The sequence below is a fragment of the Perissodus microlepis genome, chromosome 22 (genome assembly GCF_051167445.1).
Source record: "Perissodus microlepis isolate ML-2025 ecotype Zambia chromosome 22, ASM5116744v1, whole genome shotgun sequence".
Classification (NCBI taxonomy): domain Eukaryota; kingdom Metazoa; phylum Chordata; class Actinopteri; order Cichliformes; family Cichlidae; genus Perissodus; species Perissodus microlepis.
In genome coordinates, this window is record NC_140481.1 from 26,507,313 (window position 1) to 26,529,965 (window position 22,653).

At 39.4% G+C, this 22,653-nt stretch overlaps 1 protein-coding gene across 1 annotated transcript in view; it reads right to left on the bottom strand.

The window, feature by feature from the left end:
• Positions 1-12,714: 12,714 nt before the first annotated feature.
• nudcd1 (NudC domain containing 1) overlaps positions 12,715-22,653 on the bottom strand; it is a 52,808-nt gene continuing 42,869 nt past the window's right edge. Inside the window, exons 9-10 of the mRNA XM_084919159.1 lie at positions 21,013-21,172; positions 12,715-13,215 (exon numbers count right to left, since the gene is read on the bottom strand). Coding sequence (XP_084775285.1) covers positions 12,926-13,215; positions 21,013-21,172 — 450 coding nt within the window. The 3' untranslated portion in view covers positions 12,715-12,925. The remainder of the gene's footprint in view (positions 13,216-21,012; positions 21,173-22,653) is intronic.

The window sequence follows — 22,653 nt, forward strand, 5'->3', positions numbered from 1 at the left end:
AACTCCTTCTGCAGTGAGGTTTTGTTTTTTATCTCTCGAAATGTTATAACTTGCTCCCATGTTCCCTGTTTCCCAAGAAAACATGACAAAATATCAGCACCCTGGGAGAGAAGAGTAGATATATGGGCACATTTCTCATTTTATGTCAAGGAAAACAAGATGCTGTGTAAACTCTCACCGGTAAAAATACAATAAACTTTAACATTTTATATTTCAGAGAAATTTGATACCTAAATTGTGGCTAAAACTAAATGACATTTCAGTCAAAAGACTATGACTGCAACCTGTCAGCCTCTCTTCTGTGTGCTTTAAATCTCAGTGCTCTTCTGTCCGCTTTCCTGAGCGTTAGTCTGCTTTTCTATTCTCTCAATACTGTCATCATTATTCTAGTTCAATCATTTTCTTGCCCGCCTTCTTTGGGCCAATCAGCTTGCTCTTTGTGTATTTTAAATACGTGTTCCCCATCATTTTGCCTTTCAGACTCTCATTCATGCAACCCATCTCCTCCCCATCTTCACCTCTCAGGCACCTCGGTTAGAGCTCCATCCAAGCCTCAGTCTTTATCTTCACCACCAGCATCTAGACTCCCGAGGATCCTGTCCTAAATCCAATCCCAACTGGGATTCCGCTCTGCCATGATGGGTCATCGGAGCCTAATCGCCAAATACATTAATTTCTTTATCTTAATAAATCATGTTAAATTGTTCCAAGCGATCTCTCCTTATTGAACTACCTTTCAGACTTTCCTTCCTGTAGCCTGCTTCGCTCTGGTCATTCAGACCTCCATCACTAACATCTTGACTCAGACGGTCATGCCCTAATTCCAATCATTGCTGGGACTCTTTTATTGGAGCCGAATCGCCAAATAACATCAATCAAATTCTGTATCTCAATAAATCACATTCATTTCTTCTAAATGGTCTCTCATCATTTAAATATAGAGCAGACTGTACATTTTTTATTTCTACTGTAAGTTCATTTAACATGGTAGTCCATGGGCACTGACTGCAGTTTTCAGTACTTTGCATTTGCATAATTTTTCAGGCTCTACAGTATAAATTGTCAAGGCTTTCCAGAAGTTATTGAACTAGATGAATCAAGTTCTGATCAATCCATCTCATTTGCTGAGTTTTAATGCACAGAAAAAAATGTACAGACAGTTATTTTCCAGTGATTGCAAATGTAGAATATCTAGTATTTGGCCAGTGGGCTGTAATAACACTGTTTTGTAAATATACTGATACATATACAGTTTCTGGATGTGGTTTCTTCCATGTTATCTACAACAACTTCTGAAAGTCAGTGTTGAGATGACAGGTTTTTGTGACGTGCCCAAGTATATTCATAAAAAGACACTACATATATTCCTGCTGCATTAATGGTGCTTGTGAATAGTGTACATGATTTATTTCACATAGTGTTTTGACCTTCACACACAGCTCAATCAATAGTAGAAATAAATGAGCTGCTCAGTATATTAATGTGTCAACCACAGCTCTTACCCAACTCATCATACAACAGACATCATAACGACACTAATTTACATTCTCTTTGGCAGCATTTGGACATGAGACATACCTCGAGAGCATACACGAGAAGATAAACACAGCACTTCTCGCCAGTAAATTTAGGGTCTGTCATCATGTCAAGCATCTCCGCAGTCTGGGAGACATTTCACGTACGTGCTAATTTAACGCCATTGCCAGGAATAAGCTGCATGAGGTGAATTTCAAAAAGGCTCCATACAGTTTCATTGGAGTGTAAATAATGTATGCTGTGAGCCTAGCCTCCTGTGATCAGATGATCCAGATCTGCCATCAGCTCCAGACTCGGAGGTGAGAATGGCTATAAAACACCTCAGAAAGAAGACATTAACCTTTGGCCAGTTCTCTGATGAAGCCCCGTCTACAACCATGAAGGTACAATGGCTGTTTCTGTTAGCTGGCCCCGTGAGTGCTTCTGTTCACTTAGTGTCCTTTAAGTGGCTTACATCAAAGAAATACTGTGCTTTTTCCCAGGATGACTCATTTTAAGGATTAGTTCACCAAACTCACAAAAAATGAACCTCAGTATTTACCACTAATAGGTCTATGTACTTTTATACTTTAGACAGCCTTAGCTCTCATATATTTTACTAGATATACAATAGAAACTGTCATCACCCCATCACAATGGAGGTACACCAATCAGGCTCTGGGCAGTTTGGATGACAGTTCGACACCTTTGGCTTTTTGTCATATTTCTTGAGATGTTGCTGAGCAGTTATTGAGGTGTGACAGGGCCAACTGTCCAACTGCAATGGAGACTGTTACCTTAGGTGGGTGTTACGTGTCAAAGAAACAGCGACATGCGTGATAGGATGTTTCCCAGCAGAAAACTTCACTGCAAGAAGGTGATCATTTCATTTTACCTGTCAGTCAACCAAATTTGTGTGTCGTGCTTAAAGCATTGCAGGTTGATTTTAATAAGAAAGTCCCGCTAACTTCAAAGCAAACATTAGCGGTGCTAAATCTGGCATTTCTATTGAGAGGCTGGTTTAGCTTTCAGTCACACAGACCTAGTGATCAGTTGGTGATCCCCGCCTCCGGGCTTGGCCGGTGGCTGCTGCAGGTTTGTGGCTGTTTCCAAGTGACAATGCTCACAAAAACATCCAACTTTGACTCAAACTGCTGCAACCAATATGTTTCCAAAACGTACGACTGGGATTTTAAAAGAAAATCTGGCATCTTGGGTAACCATGAAAATCATGCTAGAAGAAATTACAGAGGATTAACCATTAAGTCTCATTATCCCACTATCTCATACTTTAAAAAAAAAAATTCATGGAGGAAACATTGAACATTACTGGTTCCCAAAAGAAACGTGGTTAGAAGCAAGACTGCAAAAAATCTTAGAATTTGGATTTTCTGACCTTTTAAGGAACCAGACCAGCACATAAATAAGTTCTTGTGTACATACATCCACTGGATTCAGAAATCTGAGACATGGTAAGCCGACTGTAAGGACTGACCTGCACGAAACAGGTTTACTGTTTTTTCCTGTAACCTGGCTCAAAGTAAAAGCCACCATCTGTGCATCTGCAATCAATATCAGTGTGTTTACCAAGTAGCTTTTACATCACCTGTAATGATCTGACATGTTTTGTGCGACTGTGGAATTGATCGGTATGCTGCGTAGGGTTAGAAGAAAAGCCATTTAGCAATTTACTTGAAGTAGAAAAGAAAAAACGAGCAGTTTTTACCCTTTACATTAAAACAAAAGAGGCAGAAGCCAATGATTCCTCCAGTGTGAGTATTCTTACAATAAACATTTTTCACGTTATCCTGTGCATTCAGCTATTAACTGTGTGCAGTCATTTTTGAGATGTAAACTTTATCTCAAGAAGTGGGAGTAAATTTATTTGAAACTTCATCCTGTAATCAGTCAAAAAGACATTAGTTTGCCACCAACTGACAGGTGATTTCTGAGAACCGCAGAGGCAAATCTCCACAGCAATTACCCATTAGCAACAAGGACACAATCAAAAACTGTAGATTACCACTTAAAATCACGCTCCTTGTGTGACAGGATATAATCATCAGGCAGGCAGCGGGATGCAGGCCGGGAATTAGATGAATCACATTAGTGTCCCTCTGGAAGCTAAATAGCAGAGTATAGGCTGGATTTAGCTTAATCAAGAGTCAAAACAGACAAAGTGCTGGGAGAGTAAAGTTATTAGACAGACTGATACAAAAAAAATGCACTGAAATACATGATACAGTTAGAGAAAATGAAAATAAGAAAAAATGGGCAGTGAAGGGAACATATGCAGGTAAATGCAGTGATAAGAAACTTTATGGCTCATTAACTCTGTGTTTCAGCCCAATAAAACGAGGTCGTTCTGTGATAATGGGACTGTAAGGTACATTATAACACCCCGGACTGAGACAGCAACAAAGACGAGGGGTGGTGTAATTGCAGCTCTCTTGCTGCAAGCGTGCGGCCTTCAGCTTTTATGAATAAATACATGTAGAAGAAAACGAACTTCACAGAACGCCTGTCCAAAGAGAAATCGCTTGTTTTCTGAAAAGACAAAAATATTTTGTATTAAACAGCTTCGGTTTTGAAACCATGTGTTGTAAAATCTAGACAGTGAAAGGACCGAAACCTTTAATGAATTTGCCACCAAGTATTGCTTACTGGTCAACCATCCAAAGCAACAGACAGTAAATAACGGAGGTGAGGAAGAGAGTGTGGGCAGGGTGGAGACAGGTGAGAGATGATGTTGAACATGGAGCTGCAAGGCGGAAGGAAAAGAGGAAAATCACAGAGGAGCTTCATGGATTTTTATTCAATAATGTGAAATAAGACCTGCAGAGGGTTGGTGTGAAAGCAGATGATAGCAACAGTTGATCCAATGTGAAAATCCCTAAAGGGAGCAACTACGAGAAGAAGAATACTAATATACTGTGTACACATCAGTGAGTCACAAAAAAGACATATTTCTTTATTACAATAAGTGTGAGCTTCCAGTCATGGAAACAAACACCATCTGGAAGCCTGAAAAACATAAAGAGATGTATTTAAATGATGGATGTAGCCATCACAACATCACCCACTGGTTTCGGGAATCTGCATTTTGATGCCTCAGTGTCAGTTTTTTGGCTGCCACCATGTTGTTATTGTTTTATTGTTTTGATTATTTTTTTGTTTCTTGCTTTTTTTTTTGGCTTAGTTTGAACTAGAAGATACTACATTTGAACACGAATGTTATGCAGGCTCAGAAATACACATACCTGCTAATTAGTAACAGATTAATAAAATACCAAAATTCCACTCACAAAAACTGAAGCACAAACCTCATACATGATCTATAGCACACAGCGAGCCATAGCATATGTCTGACAATTACACTAAAACAGCACAAACACAGTTCAGTGACTTAAATTAGTGCAGATGCGGACTTGCAGACAGCAATCAGCTAGACGTGCTTTTTTAGCACACTTGCCATGTCTAAGGATTTTGGGACTGAAGAGTAAAGAAGACATAAAGCTGTCCTCGCATCTTTTTTTCTGTTATTTTTGATATGTTGTCTTTAAAGATGCTTTAGTCAGCACTGAGGAACAATCAAATTACTATGCAGTCCCTTTAAACATGCGTCTGCATATGAGTACGCAACTCTGCAAGCAAGATCTTAGCTATCAGAAGCTTTCTGTTTTCTGTTTGTAGTCTGTGTTTATTGCTCAATCGCATTTGAGCAGGCTTTGTATTGTAGATTTAAAAAATTCCCTTGAAAAGCAAAAGGAGGAGAGTATTTGAAGAAATTCAATCTCAAAGCCTTCAGTTCTCGTCTGATGACAAATTTCCCTTTTTATTTCCTGTTTGTAAATTTATCTACGTTCGCAAACACTGACGGGAACAGAAAACAGGAAGTCTTAGCCTGGATATCTACCGGCTTCACCGACAGATTATCAAGATGGTATTTCGTGAATTTCCAGATTGATTATTTTGTGCAGTGTCAACGAGGCAGAAAATCATCACTTTACTGTGCAGCTCTCTTAACCTCCTGAGACCCTTTATCCTCATATAGGTTTTTCTCCATCTTATATTTCTACTTTGTTGAGCAGTGTTGGCTTTATTGTGTTATTCTGTAAAATAAACCAATTGTCTCCATATGCAAACACACTGTTAAAAAAAGAAGTGCGTAACAACTACGTAATGAAGTAAAATCTTCCTGTTCAAAGATGAAGCAGAGTTTTTGCATGTAGCAGGTCCAGCTAATCTCACACAGCTTGGAGAGATTGAAACTGCGCCCCAAACATGAGGTCAGGTCACAGGAGAGTGAAGCTTTACAGAGCTCCAAACAATCAGTCAGCTGTCATTCATTTACAGCTTGCTCATAAACACATTTGTAAATAAGTAACATTTGATCCTGATAAGTTGGTATGTTATTGCTGTCACGGTTCTGGGTCGGTTCGACCCAGCATTTTGAGTTTATTATGTTTTGGTTTATTTTTTGAATGATTGTTTTTGTTCCTCTTGTGCTTTGTCGATTATTATTAGAATTCCATCTTTCTGTTTATTCGTGGTCAGGATTTGTTGTCTCATGTATTGTTTGAGTTTCATGTATTATTTTCTGTCTGCCCCTCTGTGTTGAGTCTGTGTCTTTGAGTAGTGATTCATGTTTCCTGTTTTATTGTGAAAGTCTTTGTCTTATGTTAGTGTGTGCAGCTTTGCTCCCCCTGTCTCATTAGCCCTGTTCTCTCCCAGCTGTGTCTCCCTCCTGTTGCCCATTCCCTCATTACCACCCTGTGTATATAAGCCCTGTGTTTTCCCATGCTCGGTGTCGCATCGTACCCTCAGATCCTGCCTGTGTTCCTGCTTGGTTTCATGGCTTGGTTTCTGTTTTTTGCCAGCAATAAAAGCTGTGGTTTTTAGTTACATTTCGTCTCGGAGTCCTGCATTTGGATCCACATTTCCACCTGCCCGCACACAGAGCCCTGACAATTGCTGTCTTTACAGTCTATTTCAACCAGCAGTGGAAATAGCTCCAGGTACAAAATTCTACTGTGAACATTCATTTCAACTCAAAATGCACTCAGAAATGATTTGCAATGACAAACTAACAATACTCAGTTTTCCTGTCCATTCCAGTATACGTGTGAGAAACTGGCTAAAGGTAAAAAATAAAGCCTTTTTTTCCTCAACACAAAACATAAGTTCATTCAGCGTACATGATTATTACATTTCTATCTAGGATCCTCTAAAACTCTGACTGTTGACCACAGAGGCTATGCCGTTACAAGAAGAAGCCTTGTGGCTCCCTAAATATATTTGTAAAATATAAAATACTAAAAACAGAGAGCTAACGGGGTTAGCTTGGCTTAAAAAACAACAAAAGTTTTAAGGCGTTGCTTCCAGTTATGCTAAATTAAGCTTGCTGACCTCTACATTTCAGTGCTATTGACCTTCTCATTCACTTTTTTTGAAGACTGCATTGTTGTGTGTAATGAGCATCCATGCTCTCCTGGTCATCGGGGCAGAAGACCAAGTAGAGATGCCCAGACTGTCGTCTCCTTGGCCGCCTCCTGCAGCTTTTCTCTGGGGACATCAAAATGTTCACAAGCCACCCCAAGACACTGAACAAACCACTGAACTACTTCTTAAATGTTAGTCTGCAAAATGATTACAATGAAACTGATTGGGTCTTTGACAGAGTCTACAGGCTATAATTTTCTGTGATTAAATCAATAATTTCACTTAGAAAAACTGGTTTGTAAAAATTCTTTCAATGAAATTTGAGATCCATTAATTAAAAACTGAGTAATCTGCCTCATTTCAAGTTGATGGCACTTTCTGTGGTGATGTAGCATTCACCGTCCGTGGACAACCAATCATGCAGGTATGACATCAGCGACTCCCTAATTATTTTCATCCGTGGATTGATGCCATCCGGGTGGAGCTCCATTCATTACCAAAGAATGTGCAATCAACTCAGGACTAATTTACCTACACAAATCTCCTGCCGGGGAAGTTTGTGGGTTTGTTTGTTTTAATTGTTTAATCATTTAAAAAGGTGCCAATTACACCTGCAGAGAAGTGCGTTTCCATCACGAGGAGCTGAGCTTTAATCACAACCCAATTGTTTTTGTTTTTTCAAAACCTCTCAGATCTCCTCACAGTAAAACTGACAAATTAATGCTGTTACCATATACACCAGCGCTCTATTTGACAGAGATAAGCCTGTATTTAACTGAAACTTGATCTTTTTAACTTACTTTAATCTACAGGGATTAGAGTAAGTCACTAACACGCTTTATTATCACTAAATGTATTTTGTACGTTGTGTATCCCCCCAGCTCTGCAAATCGCTACTTTACCATGGTGGAGTAGTTTGTGTATCCCAGGGATCCCAGGGGTTATGTTCACTGGGGGCTTTTGCCCCCCAGTAGGGACTCCCATGGCAAACTGGTCCTGTGGGAGGGCCCAGACAAAGAGTGATTAAGAAGACCCCTATAAGTATACAAACAAGGGAACAGTTCAGCCTGCCCGGGAAATGTTTTGCCTTTGTTCTGCAAGAAGCTGATCATCATACAAGGGCACAAAACCCTAAAAAGGATAAGGGGCTAAGCTGCTGGGTGATTACCAGTCTGTACAATAAAGATGGATGTAGCTTCTTGGAATGGAGAGTATAAAACATGGACGTGACCACCATTTTCATTTCTTGGAGCCAGAACATACCTTATATGGGTGAAGAGCTGGTACATCAAATTGCCAGCTAAAGCTAGCAGGGTTGGTTTGCAAGAGACATTCATAAACTGTACTGTCACACATATTGGTCAACTAGTACTAACATGTGCTCTAAAAGCCATCAAAAGGAAGAACACATCAAAGCCCCTGATTTTAACGTGGGAGCCTCAGTTTGAGGCGTCATGACCAGTGGGTTATGTCCATCTTTTATATACAGTTTCGTGACAGACCATAACGCATATACATAGCCACTGTGACGCCGTTGGCCAAAGCCATCTTGGTTTTCTGGAGTCTAATGTCATATTTGAATGAGTTTTTCATCATATTTAGGCGAGAGAGGGAGAACTAAGACTAAGACACAGGTATTGGCTAATTAAACACACAGCACACCATATTATTTGGCTGATCACTGCATTAATAAGTTTTCTGTCACGCCAATGTGATGCTGTGTATTGTTTAGTACCTCTGTTCCTGCATTTTTGCTAGAATGTGCTATACTGTACATCTTGGTCATCCACAATAAAAAAAATACAGCTCTTATGCTGCAGTCTGTTAATGTGCCAACATATTTCTGTACTGCAGAGTGTACTGCAAAGCACAGATTCATCTGATCCTCACAATGACCCTGTATCTACTTCTTGTGCTTTTCTTCTGCAGTGAGTTACATTTTAATCAGTTGACCTTGAAGAGCAATTTCATAAAGCAAATTATTTTAACCGAGCGTTATAAAAAGTTATTTGAACTGAAACGCTATACGTCTCTGTAGCCTGCCACCACTGCACCACCCTTATTGTCTTTCCTATTTCATTATGATTGTATCTGTCTCTATATATGAATGACTGTGCTCTGGTGGCAAAATATGAGTCAGATGCATGTCGCCGTCTCAGGAAACTTGATTTTAATTTAGAGCCAGACTGACCCTGCAGCAAGTAAAACTCATTCAGAGGAACTGATTAGATTTTTGCCAAATTTATTGCTGTTAGTCACAGAAATGCTCTTTTAATAAAACTCCCTCAAATCTCAGTTTATAAACTCAGGTGGTGTTTACCTGAAGACGGCAATATTAAGGTTTGGGAAATGCAGACTTTGAGCAGTTACAGTTTCTCATTCTCTAATTCTCTGCGGCTAGATGGCTTGACAACATGTTTTTTTCTTTCTTTGTGTCTGAGTAAACACACAGCCCATCCTCAGAGACATTAGCAGCTTTGACAGGCTGCCTTCAAGTAATCTGGGGATGCTGGTACAGCTAATAAAAACAAGCGGTGCGTCCTAATGCAATTGCACACAAATAATTAAATAAAAACAGAGTGAAACTGGATTTTCCAGAGCAAAACAATTATATAGAAACTAGAAAAAGTTGATTACCCACAGCCTATTGTGAGTCTTTGTAGAGTCAAGGCAAATGGCTCAAAAAGCGTCAGAACTCAAGGGAACCGAGGGCACAAATTGTGGATAGTCTTTACAAAACTGCCCATTGTGAGAAACAAGCTAAATTGCTCAGGCAAACTGCTTTGACTCTGTAGTTTCATTAAGACGTGCGGCGTCCATCAGTCGTTCCACTTCATGCAACATTGGCAATCTCAAGGCATCAATATAGGTAATACTGCGATTGGTTAGAGCTATTCTTCTATACTTTGTGAATATTCGCAGGCTGATTCTGGCTGATTTCTGATTATTGTTACCTTCAGTTGAACATGAAGAGACACTGATATAGATCCATTTCTCACAGAGGCTAAAGGTAATGTTGTGTTTAAGCTTTTTGCTTTTTCAGAGCCAGTCCCTCATGAACCTTCATTCTATTGCTTGTGCAGTTTTTTCTCTCTCTCTCTGCTTTTTCTTGTGTTACAATCACAAAAACAGCAAGCAGACCATTCCATTCTTTTTACAGAAAAGTCCATTAGTGTCTCTCTTGAACCTCTGCTTATTTCTTGGTCGATTGTATGAGTGGCCTTCTTCAAGGTTTCTTAAAGAGGAGGGAGAAAAGGTTGCTGCTGAACAAGCAGAAAGGCAAGACTCTAGCTTTGCCATAAAGATGTGAAAAATTTACAGCTAATGCAAACGGCAGCTTTTCTTGTGTTTGATGCTGGAGAAAACACACAAAAGTTTAAAGTGTGAACTCCATTATCCAGCTCAGATTTCTACAGTTTAATACATCAGAGGAAAAATATGTCAGACACAAAATATAGTCGCGGCTTGTATGACAAGAACAGCATTTCCATTCAAATGTTGCCCACCTTAAAAACGATGAGAAAAAAAAGTCCCTTTCGAATACGACATGATTGCATTTTTAGGCCTCTTGAGATTTTAGGCTTCAAGAATAACCACTCTGTTCAAGATTGAGGCTGATGCAACTGAAGCCAGTGTGATGTGTGAAACATGTTTATGGAAATTTATGGAAATGAATAACAGCCTCTTTCATTTTTCTGATGATTGCAAACGAGCCAAAGAGAGGGATTTCCTCACCGTTCACATCCTCACTGACCATCTGACAATACTACAACCAAGCAGCCTCCAATGAACCACTTATTCATTATGAGAAATTTACACCATCCTGTTAAAAGAATGTATTACATCGATTAAAAAAAGTCAGTAGAAATGCAGAAATATATGTTTAAATCTTTACAGAAGTCATTCAATCAAAGTCTTCAAATATATGACCTGATTTTTTGAGGGTAGATGCAACTGGTAAAGCTCAGGATAACTAATGGCTCAATCACACTAGAGTAAAAGTAGGATAGCACCCTCTTGAGGTTTTTTGCTGTCAGGCTCTGATTACAAGTAGTTATAGCATACAAAGGTGGAGGGTGTTCAATCATCAACCTCTTGGAAACCAATTTTGATTGCAAACCAGTTGCACAGGTTGCCTAGTGGGAGGCAACTTGTCTCCAAAAAAATTGCGGTCCGACTCGGACTGACTGCAATAAGTCTCAGACAGACTGGTGAAGACTTACAAATAGTTGCAAGGTCTGCCTGCACCAATGGGAACAACTCATCTATATAAAGGTCTCCATGTCATTTTGCAATCTTAGCCTTGATCTGCAGCAAATACACATCTATTTGTGGAGGAATTTGTGTTTCAAACCTATGAGTCTGATTGTAAGTATTTAATATGAATTTCTGTGCATGCAGATGGCAACGGATTTGCAATATTTTTCCAAGTTATCACAGTTAACAGTGCTCGCTGCATTATCACAGATGTAATTGCCAGCATAACCCCATTCAACAGACAGCAGAACGACACCATCTTATTCCCGTATTTAGTGCAACTGACCTAGCCAAGGCCTTCGAAGCAACGATTTCAAAGGCAGCAAAATCACAAGTTCATTCCAAACGGTAACAATGATTTTGGTTGTGCTGCTCTCTCAAACTGTTAAGATTAATGGTTTATGTCTTAGTGAAATTTTGTATTACATTATTACCTTAAATGTTACACAACATAACATAATAAATGAAATATCTTTATTGGATAAAGCGAGGTTCAAAATTTGTATTTGATTTGATAGATTTAAATCGGAGTTTTCTCACAGGGGAGTATATCTTTTTTGAATCAGCTCATATATCAGACTGACAGGAGGAAACACATCTATATTCGCCATGGTCTAAGGAAAAGATGTGCAATACACACTTTGTAAAAACCTTCAGGACAGAGACAGGACAGGAACTAGAAAGTTTTCTGAATTTAGATGAAGTATAATGTTCCATCAGTTTTACTGGAAATGAGAATTCAAATTTTAAGTAACAGAAAGGACATTCCTCTGATTATGTGACAAACTGAGCCGTGTAGGAGTATGTTGTGCGACTTAAGTTAGCACAACATGTAACGAGCAAAGACTTAAACACGCCAGTGTGTACCAACATCTTTGTTTTTTGGTTTTTTTTAATAGAATTGTTGTCGGTCAGTTAATGAACTACAAACAAAGTGACAGACCGCACCTAAAGCTGTAACGCTGCATGAGCTCGACATGTGTGGAGAAAGGAGACCCGAAGAACTGAAGCAGAGCATTGATACAATAAAACACTGAAGTTTATCACATGAGACTGAACTGATCCAGTATCGCTGCACTGTTTAGCTGATGTTTAGCTGATGTTTAGGTAGATGTCCGACACATTATGGCACTCATGGTGCCTTGTTTCTCTGCGTCTCTACACTAATAATAATTTACTAAAACTATATACAAACACTAAACAATTCGCAGAATGCATGAGTGCCTTTAATACTTACTTAGATTAAATGTTCGGTTACATGTTTATTCATATGTTATATATATGTCATTATGCTAATAAAGAATTTTACTGCAAATAGGTAAATTGCATAAATGTCCTAAAGAACATAAAAATAAACACCTACATGTATGTTTTGGATTTATTCGCAGAGTGGTTTGAAAGAAGTCGAGTTATGGAAGCCCAATAGTCCAAATATGTTTCTCCCTGTGATATCTGCCTCATTTACATTCATGTCAGTAATCCAGTCACAGAGGGAAAAAATCAATTCAAGAAACATTTATTTTCCACTTCTTGATCATGTAGATTTTTGTAACACACAGAAGACATCTGAAAAGGGAAACATGAGGAGGGGTTCATCCCGCACAAAAAGCACAAAGGATCATTTTTCAGCTCAAGCAGATAATCAGCCTTCAGTGTGGAATGATGGAGCTCTCAGGGGGTAGTGAGATGAAAATCTAACAGAGTCCCAAATCTAATTATTATTGACCTTTAGAACAAAGAGATTACTGGAGGTCAGGATGTACAGTCTCTCATTGGTCGCTCTGAAGCCCAGGATTGGTTTGTCGGAGTCCAGGCTGGCCACCTGTTGCTTGGCAACCTGTCCTACCTGACGGCCCTGCTTCCTGTTGAAGAGGACGGTCTCCACCGGGGAAGGCTGGCGGTAGATGAATGCACGGCGGAGACATTCACACAGTGAAGCGTAGGAGAAGTTTGGAGCGCAGGTGGCAAACTTCTTATCTCGTTTGGATGCCTGGACATAACCTGCAAAAATAAATAAATATAAGATCAGAGACATGCAGGGACAGTTTCTAACCTTCCCTTTATACTGTCTCACTGAAATAAGGACACAGAGTGTTACTCCAGATAAGCTTGATTTATAGTCCTGTGTTCTGTGACAGCAGTACTAATACCTGCTTGGAAGCTAATTTGGTTTCCACAAGGATGAGCAGCATTTTTAGGACAGAAGGACTCTAAAAGACAATTTAAACTCACCAGTCCAGAAACATTAAGACTAAAAGCCACCACTTTACAGTGTGGCGGGCCACATAGTGCAGCGTCTATGTGCGGGACAACAGATGCCATAGGGGAGTTGACCGATGTGCTGACATTAGCTTAAAGTGATCTGATGGCATCTAACAGCAAAATGCAGAATGGCTCTTTGAGACTCTTTGAGGCTGGCTCCAAACACAAGTTGGCAAAAATATGAAAACTCATATTCATCTTTATAGCAAATCGTTCTGTGCAAGCAGCATTTTTTAAATAACTTACTTATTAAATTTGATAAAAGTCTCAGGTTTCAGGCACTAGCTGTCTCTTCACCTCAATTAATTCAAGTCACTGAAGTGGACATGTCGGCCATATCCATCCAATAAGTCCGTGCTTCAGATTAAGTGAAATTCTATTATTTAATTTGTCTGTTAGTCATTTCTGTGATCTACAGGACTACATTAGACAACAGCTGCCTAACTGGCAGGGTTGCCAGCTGGTGTAGCTCACGTGGGTCTTACAGGTTATAAAAACTGGCTCAGATGAGCTGTTCACCTGGCATCATTTGTTAGTTTATGTTTAACATGCTCCATTTTATTTAAGTAAACATCCTGTGTCGACTTCCACGTATAAACAGATAGGTGTGTCTGTGCTGGGCTTGGCTGATGACTAAGGTACAGTTATGGGAACGCTGGTACAGTTTATAAGCGCAGCTTGCTAGGCTTAGCCGATAACTTCCACGCTTTCAACTAAATATAGTCACGAGGAAAAGATGGCAGAAGTCATAAAGTAATAGTGGAGGCTTAAAAAGCCACAAGCCAGAGGGTGATGTCACAGTGGATATATCCTCCTTCTCTCTGTGGAGGAAACCAACTACTTAAATTCTAAGACAACATCTTTGTGATGGCATGATTGTTTCTGATTGTTGGAGTATTTCTCTACCTCAACAGCTACTATCTGAAGAAGCGAGGAGATGGAGCTGCTAGTGAGAGGAAAAGAAATCTTTTTTTTTTGGTCTTTCAGGCCTGGAAATAGCACAGGCGTGAAGTGCTGTAGAGTGCTATGGCACGGTGTGTCGATATGTGGTTGGCCTAGCTGCTGCTGGCGTGGGCTTGAACATAGAGAATAACACACACACTGTTCCACAGTCATGTGTTTCTGACTTAATGCAACATTCTCAGTAAGAGGCACTTACATTTTGAAATAACTGAAGTAATTCAGAACCACGAAGGTTGTGAATAATCTGCCTTCTCTTTGAATCTCACAAATGGAAATATTTCCCTTATGAGCCACACTCCCCAAACTACAGATAAACAAAGATCACATATGGCATCTGAGATTGTTTTGAGTTTCTACATAGTACGTTTTTTTCCTGTAGTCAATGTAATTATTGTTAGGACGCACAGGAGGGAAATGCAGCTCTTTTCCGTACCTGCTGGTCCAGGACTTGAAACTAACTTGTTACAGGATCAATCTACCTGCCACTACCCATAACCCTACTCTCTCCATCTAACAGCCAAGCGCAAAAAGGTTTTTGTTTTTCCTATGGCATAGTTTTGCTGCACAAAGCTCCAGGAGCGGATCCAAATCACAGTATTGGGTGAGGAGAGGTTTAAAAATCTACCCCGGAGTAGCAATGACAAAAACACAGCTGAGGAAAAAGCTAATTGCAGGACGAATAAGAACTCAAGTGAAGCTAAAATATTTCAGTCCCCCCAAACATTCCTCACAGATCCATGTTTTTAGAAGGGTGTTCAATACAGAAAGCAGACGTGTGATCAATGAGCCAGAGAATTCAATTAGCTAGAAAGAGAACGCACCACAGCAGACATGTTCAGTTAATAGTTACAGATACTGAAAAGGTCTAAATAGATGTAACAGAAAGAAAAGAAATAGTCACTGATTCATTCATTATTTAAGTAATTTATCAAATTACTGTAAATACAAAGAATTTTCCAGTTTCAGCCTCTTGAATATAAAATCAGAGACAATTAAATTCCTTTAAAGATGCCACCTTTGAAATTTGAACAATTAATCAATAAGTCAGTTAGTTTGGCAGTGATGCTTTAAATCATGTTAAAAGCTGAAACACTGACAAAGCTTTTCCTTTTTTGGAGGCCTGTCCAGGACAACAGCAAGGACAGGCTCCAAAATCCTGAACTGCATAAGTAGTTAAGAAAATGGATGGATGGACGGTTCACTCCTTAAGCTTTGAACAACATAAGTCTTTGATCATTTGCTTTCACTGAACTGGAAATTGCATATTTGCCAAGGTCACTTCAAGAAGACCAAAGAGCTGGGCCAAAAGCATAAAACAGTCATTCTTACTCATCTGATTTATAAAGATGTTTATGAGTGTCGAGTCATTTTCATACTGGGAGATGTGCACAGGCCTGATTTGCACTCCCACAGTTTGCATTCGTCCGTGTAGCTGCACTAGCTATTACATCTGTCAGTGTGAAGCGCTGCAAAGACAAACAGCTATTTCAGCTGTGTCAGTGAGTTTCTGCACCTGCAGCAAACCGGCTTTCATTAGCCATGTAAACCATGTAAACAAATACAAAAAATGCTGAATTCTTCATTGGAAAACACTTTACCTATATAAACTACATAAAGTAAAAAGACCACCCCATAGAAAGAAACGGTTGGATGTTAATGAGAGTTCATGATTATTCGTAAATAACGGAGTTACTAAATGCTCCTCTAATTGCACCTAAGGCTTCCATCCACCATCATTTATTTTATCGTCTCATCACATCAGCCACATGACTCTAGAAATGTTAGACAGTGCTGTAAAGTATCATTTAGGTGAGTGCGTCTTATCACTTATAAATACCAGGTTGCTCCAGTATGCCTTCACATATGTACACATTGTTTGTACATCTGCTTCCTGATATTAGTGACAGTGAGACTTTATTGTTCCTCTGCTGCTGAAAAACAAATTATCTTTCACTCTTGCAATCTGATGAGCCACTTCCTGCATGCCTAAGATTTCCCATCTGACACCATGGCAATTCAAAAACGCAAAACCAGCAATTTCTCTCCTGCAGCTCAACATTTGTCCTTAATAAAATTAGCTTGTGTAGTTGTGTTGTGTAGCAGAGCCTTAAGCAGCACAATCAATACTAAACACACTACAGGTTTATAGATTTCAAATCTCTGAAAAGTATTATCTAAGGAAACATATCAAACACACACAGATATATGCAAGTTAAATATGAGAGGTTTTAAGAGCTTCAAAACACCAATCATGGAATGGAAGCACACATTAACCACACTGTGGTTTCATTATTGTGAAAATAAAAACAAAAACAGCACCGTTGCCCTCACATATATACCACTGTCCCAAGTTTAAATCACCTTCTACCTGACCAATAAGCACTTAGGGACACCAGCTTTAAACCAACAGGAGTGTCGGTTATTTTCGAGCTATTTGACAAAACCATTATCCATCTGCCCAAAGAAAAACAGCCTGAACAGGTGGGTCACACTACAAAGCAAGGCCATAACAATGCAGTGGTACTGCCTCATTTACATGAATAGAGGGGCCATAAACTCCATCACTGCATGCTGGAAATTCTTGTGGCGTTTTCATTTATAAAGACTATAAGACCACATAATTATAGCTACTATAATTATAGTTGTTATGGTTATAGTAAAAGAGCCTGTGCCACCTTACTCCATAGTTCTTTTCTTCTCTTATTTTTGGCATTTGACAGTCAAATTATCTCTTTACTTTGCAGGAAAACCCTACCTCTGCAAACTGAAGTATTTAAGACATTAAAAAACTTTTTAAGGACTCTTTCACATAAATACATTTAATGGTGCTGTGGCATAGTCATTTCTAGTATGTTACAAGGATGATCTCTGGTGCTCAAGCATCCACATTTTGAGTCCTGTTTCTCTCTGTGCCTTGTTCCGACTCATTGAGGTAATTTCCGAAAATATCACCAGGGATCCATCTGCAGTCCAAAATTGGATGATATACTCCAAACAGAAATGTGCTGTTTGGTAAGTGCGCCTTCTTAACAAAAGAGAAATGAAGTAGTCACGGCTGTCAAAGTGCTTCAGGTGTCTGTTGTTTTAAGATGAGAAGAGACAAGTGAGGAGATAAATTACACAGACCAGGAGACTGAAAGAGACGCGGCTCTGGAAACAGGCGCAATCTCAGCACATCGGTGAGTGTCTGAGCTAACAGACACATTACGATGCAGTCCTCACACTCAGATATATTATCCAGAGCAGTTTAAAATGTTTATATGCAAAGCTGTCCCCGTTATCATTAACTACACTTTTAAAGCAGTCATTTAGTTGTCTATCCTCTGAAGTTGTGAAGCAGCAGGAGCAGCAGCAGCAGGAGCAGCAGCAGCGTGATACTGGACTTAAATGTAAAGTTATCAGTGCGTGAAATTAATTATTCATCTTATGCTGTCTTTTTTTTTTTAAATCATAAAGATAGAGTTTTACATCAATTTGACATTTACTGTGACTCATACATCTTGGGATAAACTTTGCACTACAGACATAGTGGCGTTGCTTCTGTGCTAATACAGGTGATTTTTTTACAGAATAAAAGCAACTCTTTCTGCAAAAAGATATTTCTGTTTGGATTTGAAACAATAATATTTCCTCTAAGCCCTGACTGTAGTATCATTTCCTTTATTAAGTATAAAGCCGAAGCTACTGGCTAGCCATCGTCCCAGTTTCTGCCTCTCACACACAGCTAGAGGTTGTTTTAATGTTAACAGGCCCGAGAAGCGCCTGGGAAACAACATTTATTCCTCTCGAGTGGCAAATGGCTGCAAACAGTGTTGGTTTGACAACATAACCATATTTGTTAGGCTTAAAAGGCGCTGTAGTGTGTTATCATGAAAGATGTGCTGAAAACCGGAAACTCAGCAACTGTTAAAGATTCACTGCAGCGCTATTGTATGAAGATTTAGTATAAAAACTACAAATGCAGGGACCTGTTTGCCTTCAGTTTCAAAGAATTTGTCTTTTTTCTGCTTTGAACCTAATATTGGTAAAACCAGGTTCTATTTGTACTTCCTCTCATCAACTCCACTTTGTGTAAACTGAATAGTAAACAATTTATTAGGACCCAGCAAAGAATTTTATTTTGAATAACTTATCAGTTGTTGTTTTTTTTTCAGTGTCCGATCAAGGTAGAAAAATAGTTCCAAAACAACAGTTCAAGGTTTTACTTCTTAAATGTAGCCGGGGCACTGTTGTTAGACTTCCTAGTAAGAGAAAGTCTGAGTTTAAAACTTGTTTCTGTTATCTCTTTATCGATTTGAAAAAAAATTAAATGAACCAAACCTTCATAAAAGAAAAAAAAAAACACTTCAGTGGTGACTCAAACTGGTGATGTCCAGCTTTCGTGCCCATACTTTTCCTATAGAGCTGACTTGGTTTAAGATGCTGACACTGAGGAATAGGAGGGGATGGCTTTAACAGTCTAATGCAGGGGTCAGCAACCTTTAACACCCAAAGAGCCACTTGGACCCGGTTTCCACGCAAAAGAAAACACTGGGAGCCGCAAATACTTTTTGATATCTAAAATGAAGATAACACTGTATATATTGTTTTTTACCTTTATGCTTTGTGTGAACAACTAAGGTGTGTTGCTTATGAAATCCATGAAGTGCTATTTTATTTATGTAATTATCACATGTTGAACTCTTAAAGAAATATAACAAAAGGAAAAACACCCAGCTGAACTAAAAGGATCCATGTAGCAACAAAAACTGTTGTGAGCCGCCACCCTTATATCGCCTTTGGGCTTTTGGAGCCTTCACCTGACTTTTAAAAAATAATTGGAAAAAAAGCACTATGCTGCTACAAAATGAAAAATAGATATTTGCAAAAATCTGCCTAAATATGTATTTTACCTGGTTAATGTGTGTGGCGGGGCGTGGTCTGCATAAAATATAATTTTATTTTTATATTTCATTGTCACAATAATCTTCCAATTTAGAACTACAAGTTAAAAAAAAAAAACTAACATAAATAAAATACACTTCAGCGAAATACTTCTAATTTATTTTTCCAAACCACGCGAAGCCGCACTATAAGAACTAAAAGCCGCATGCGGCTCCGGAGCCGCGGGTTGCCGACCCCTGGTCTAATGTGTCGTTAACATGGAATAAATGTTAAAATAATGTAGATGTATATAAACATAAATAGCTAGTTTGTAAGAGTCCGACTGAACTTCATTTTCCATTTTTGTGACCAGTTTTGATCCTGGAGATGATCTCAGGGTTTCAACCATCTTCACTAATGCTGGAAGCCCACTGGGGGAAGCCGCTGGACCAAACTGTGACTACAGCACATTTCAGAGGCAGATCTTTGCTCCTCTACCAATATGTTCCGAGCCTTATTTTTCTTTTTTGAGCAGATGAGGCAGGCAGAAAGTCAAACAGAGGAAAAAGCTTTGAATATCCAGTCAATTCTCAAACTACAAACACTCTTAAATGGCTAAAAAGGATGGGCACCAGTACAGTTTACTGATTGACCAGGTGCCCGTACGCCTTACGGCCCAAAAGCAGTAGTCCGACCTGCTGTCCCTTGCTGCATGTCTTTAACTGCTCTCTTTGCCCAAAATTAAAATAATAAAAAAAAAAAAGGTTAAAATGAAACTTTGCAGCAGAGGCAATGTAACAGACCTGAGTCCAGGGGGGCATAAATTAGGTTTCACTTTTGACTGAGACTGCAGATTTGTACACTGGCAGCTAAAAGCCTCAAATCCTACCACATCTTATTGGATTCCTTTACAGTGACTGGGGAATCCATGACAGATCTCAGAACTCATTTTTAGCCAATTTGCTTTATGACATTGTTTATAGTCATGCTGGAAGCCCCCAGACTGAGGCCATAAAGGGATGCAGCTGGTTAGCGACAGCACTCAGATAGGCTGTGGCTGGTGTTCAGTGTGACAAGAAAAGTTTCCACGCCATCACAGACCTACTGACACCAGCAGTCTGGACTGCTGAGACAAGGAAGGTTGGTTCAGAAAGGATTCATGCTGTCGAGGGCAAGTGACTACCATCTGCAGTCTGGGACAGAAATTCAGAATTACCAGATCAGGATGCGTTCTCTCCAGTATTTGTATGCAGTTTCTATGAGTCTGTGCTTCCTGTGGCCACAAATTTCTATTGTTTGCCAACAAGAATTGAGGTCTTCTTCTGCTTGCTTGGCCCATCTGTCTCCAGGCTTCAGTTCGGCACAGATGAAGAGTTTTCCTCTCATCTTCTCGTCAACATAGCATTCATTTCAGCAGAACTGCCCCTTATATAATCCCACGTTAGCTCTACAGACTGTTGTGGCAAACAACAAATGAGCATTTTGGATCAGACCAGCCTGTCTACTACCAACAACCATGAGAGAACAGATGAGATTTACCTTCATTCAGATGTCTGATGTGAACATTAACCCCTGACCTTCATCTGCATTTTATGCATTACACTGTAGCCTCATAGGATAATTGTACAGGTGTATCTTATGTGTTTGGGTTTAGTGGGTCTATAAATGAGGGAAATTCACAGAGTAAGTGTTGCAACTTTAAACTCTTACCCAAAGCATTGAACGTGGCGATGTGCTCCCACATGTTACCGGGTTGATCAGGACGAGGCTGCCAAACGAGAGCGTCCACGTCATGTCGGAGGCAGAGGCACGGCATTTCGGATGGGTTCGCGTCAACCGTGAACAGGTACTGGTGACTCCCTAGATTCACCTGGAGACACACAAACATGAGGGTTTTATGTTGATGTCCTAAGAAAAACTAGTGTGTTGATCCTTGAGGTTGTAGAGGTTCAGCAGCAAAGACAAAGGTGGTGATGGACTCGTGAAGTACTGTGATTTTTTAGTTGTAAGAGGTGATTTCTTTCTGATCTCCTCCACTGCACAACGCAGATAAAACAAAACATGAAATGCTATTCCCTGTATTTTGCATCTTAACCTGAGTTCAGCAGGTTTGTTTGTATTTGCCTCATATTAAATTCTGATAAACGTGCTTGTCCTAACTCTGTGTGGTTTGCTGCTATTCTGTTCCAACTCCATTTGTTCTGGAGAGAAAACGACTGTTGTTATGACATAACTCCTTTTCGGCATCTGACTGTTCACACTGATTCCTCACTTGATGAAAACTGGCAACTTGTCTCAGAGGCTGTCAGGCGGCGTTGTCCTCCCCATCTCAATACACTTTTGACAAGCATTCAAAACGCTGCATAAACCAACTCATAAGCTGGTGGATGATTGTAGCAAACAATGACGAGCCATTTAGGAAGCCGTCATCTCTCCTCTCTAAAACTCATTTTCTTGCCAGTTGTGGTTGACTTGGAGTGTGAGGCTTTGGTACAGCCTCTGTGTGTGTTTATGTGGGGGAGGTGACTGATAACGATGCCACTGCCTGCCCTGTGACATGACTAGTGAATACGAAACAAACAAATAAGTGTACCAAATTAAATTGACTTAAATCACAAGTTTGTGAGCTGCCAGAGGAGGACGAGTGCAGGTTTCATTAATTTTAAGGTTACTGCATGTGATCTCATTGATTAGTTCTCCCTCTCCCTATAAACCATTTAATGTTACTACCGTGGATCTTGTAGTAAGTGTAAGCAGTCAGCGTGACTACATCTGATGAAAGACTTCAACAGGGAGTCAGAGGAACAATGACCTATTCAGGCCTACACATATAAAAAAGGAAGCCTGTGATAAGATACTGAGTAATCTCTGCTATAAAACAGTACCACTGCATCCCAATACATGCTTCACATTTGAAAACATCACCGTTAAATGCTGTTTCAGCTGTATTAAACTATAAAAGTGACAATTAGCACTACATTGGCTCAATACTGGCTCTGCTGACTAATACTGACATACCAACATCCAGGGTTTCGGCATACAAATACCATGCCTGGTAGGATCACTACCACTTGTGGCCTTTAATATATGAATCAAAGAAACATTTTTTAGACCAGAGTTAGAAGTTAGCTAATGGTCAGTCCTTAAAAAATTAATCACATAACCACACACTGTAAGGTTTATGCAACAGCTGCCATAAATTAACAGTACTGGTAATTATCAAAAATTAAGTTTTGTTTCTGTAATGATTAAGCTCTTTGATTGAAATTACTTTTTTGTAACTAAAATATAATTATTGTTATTATCCATGAATTTCAAATAGCGCATTATTTTTTCATTCAGATGCCAAAT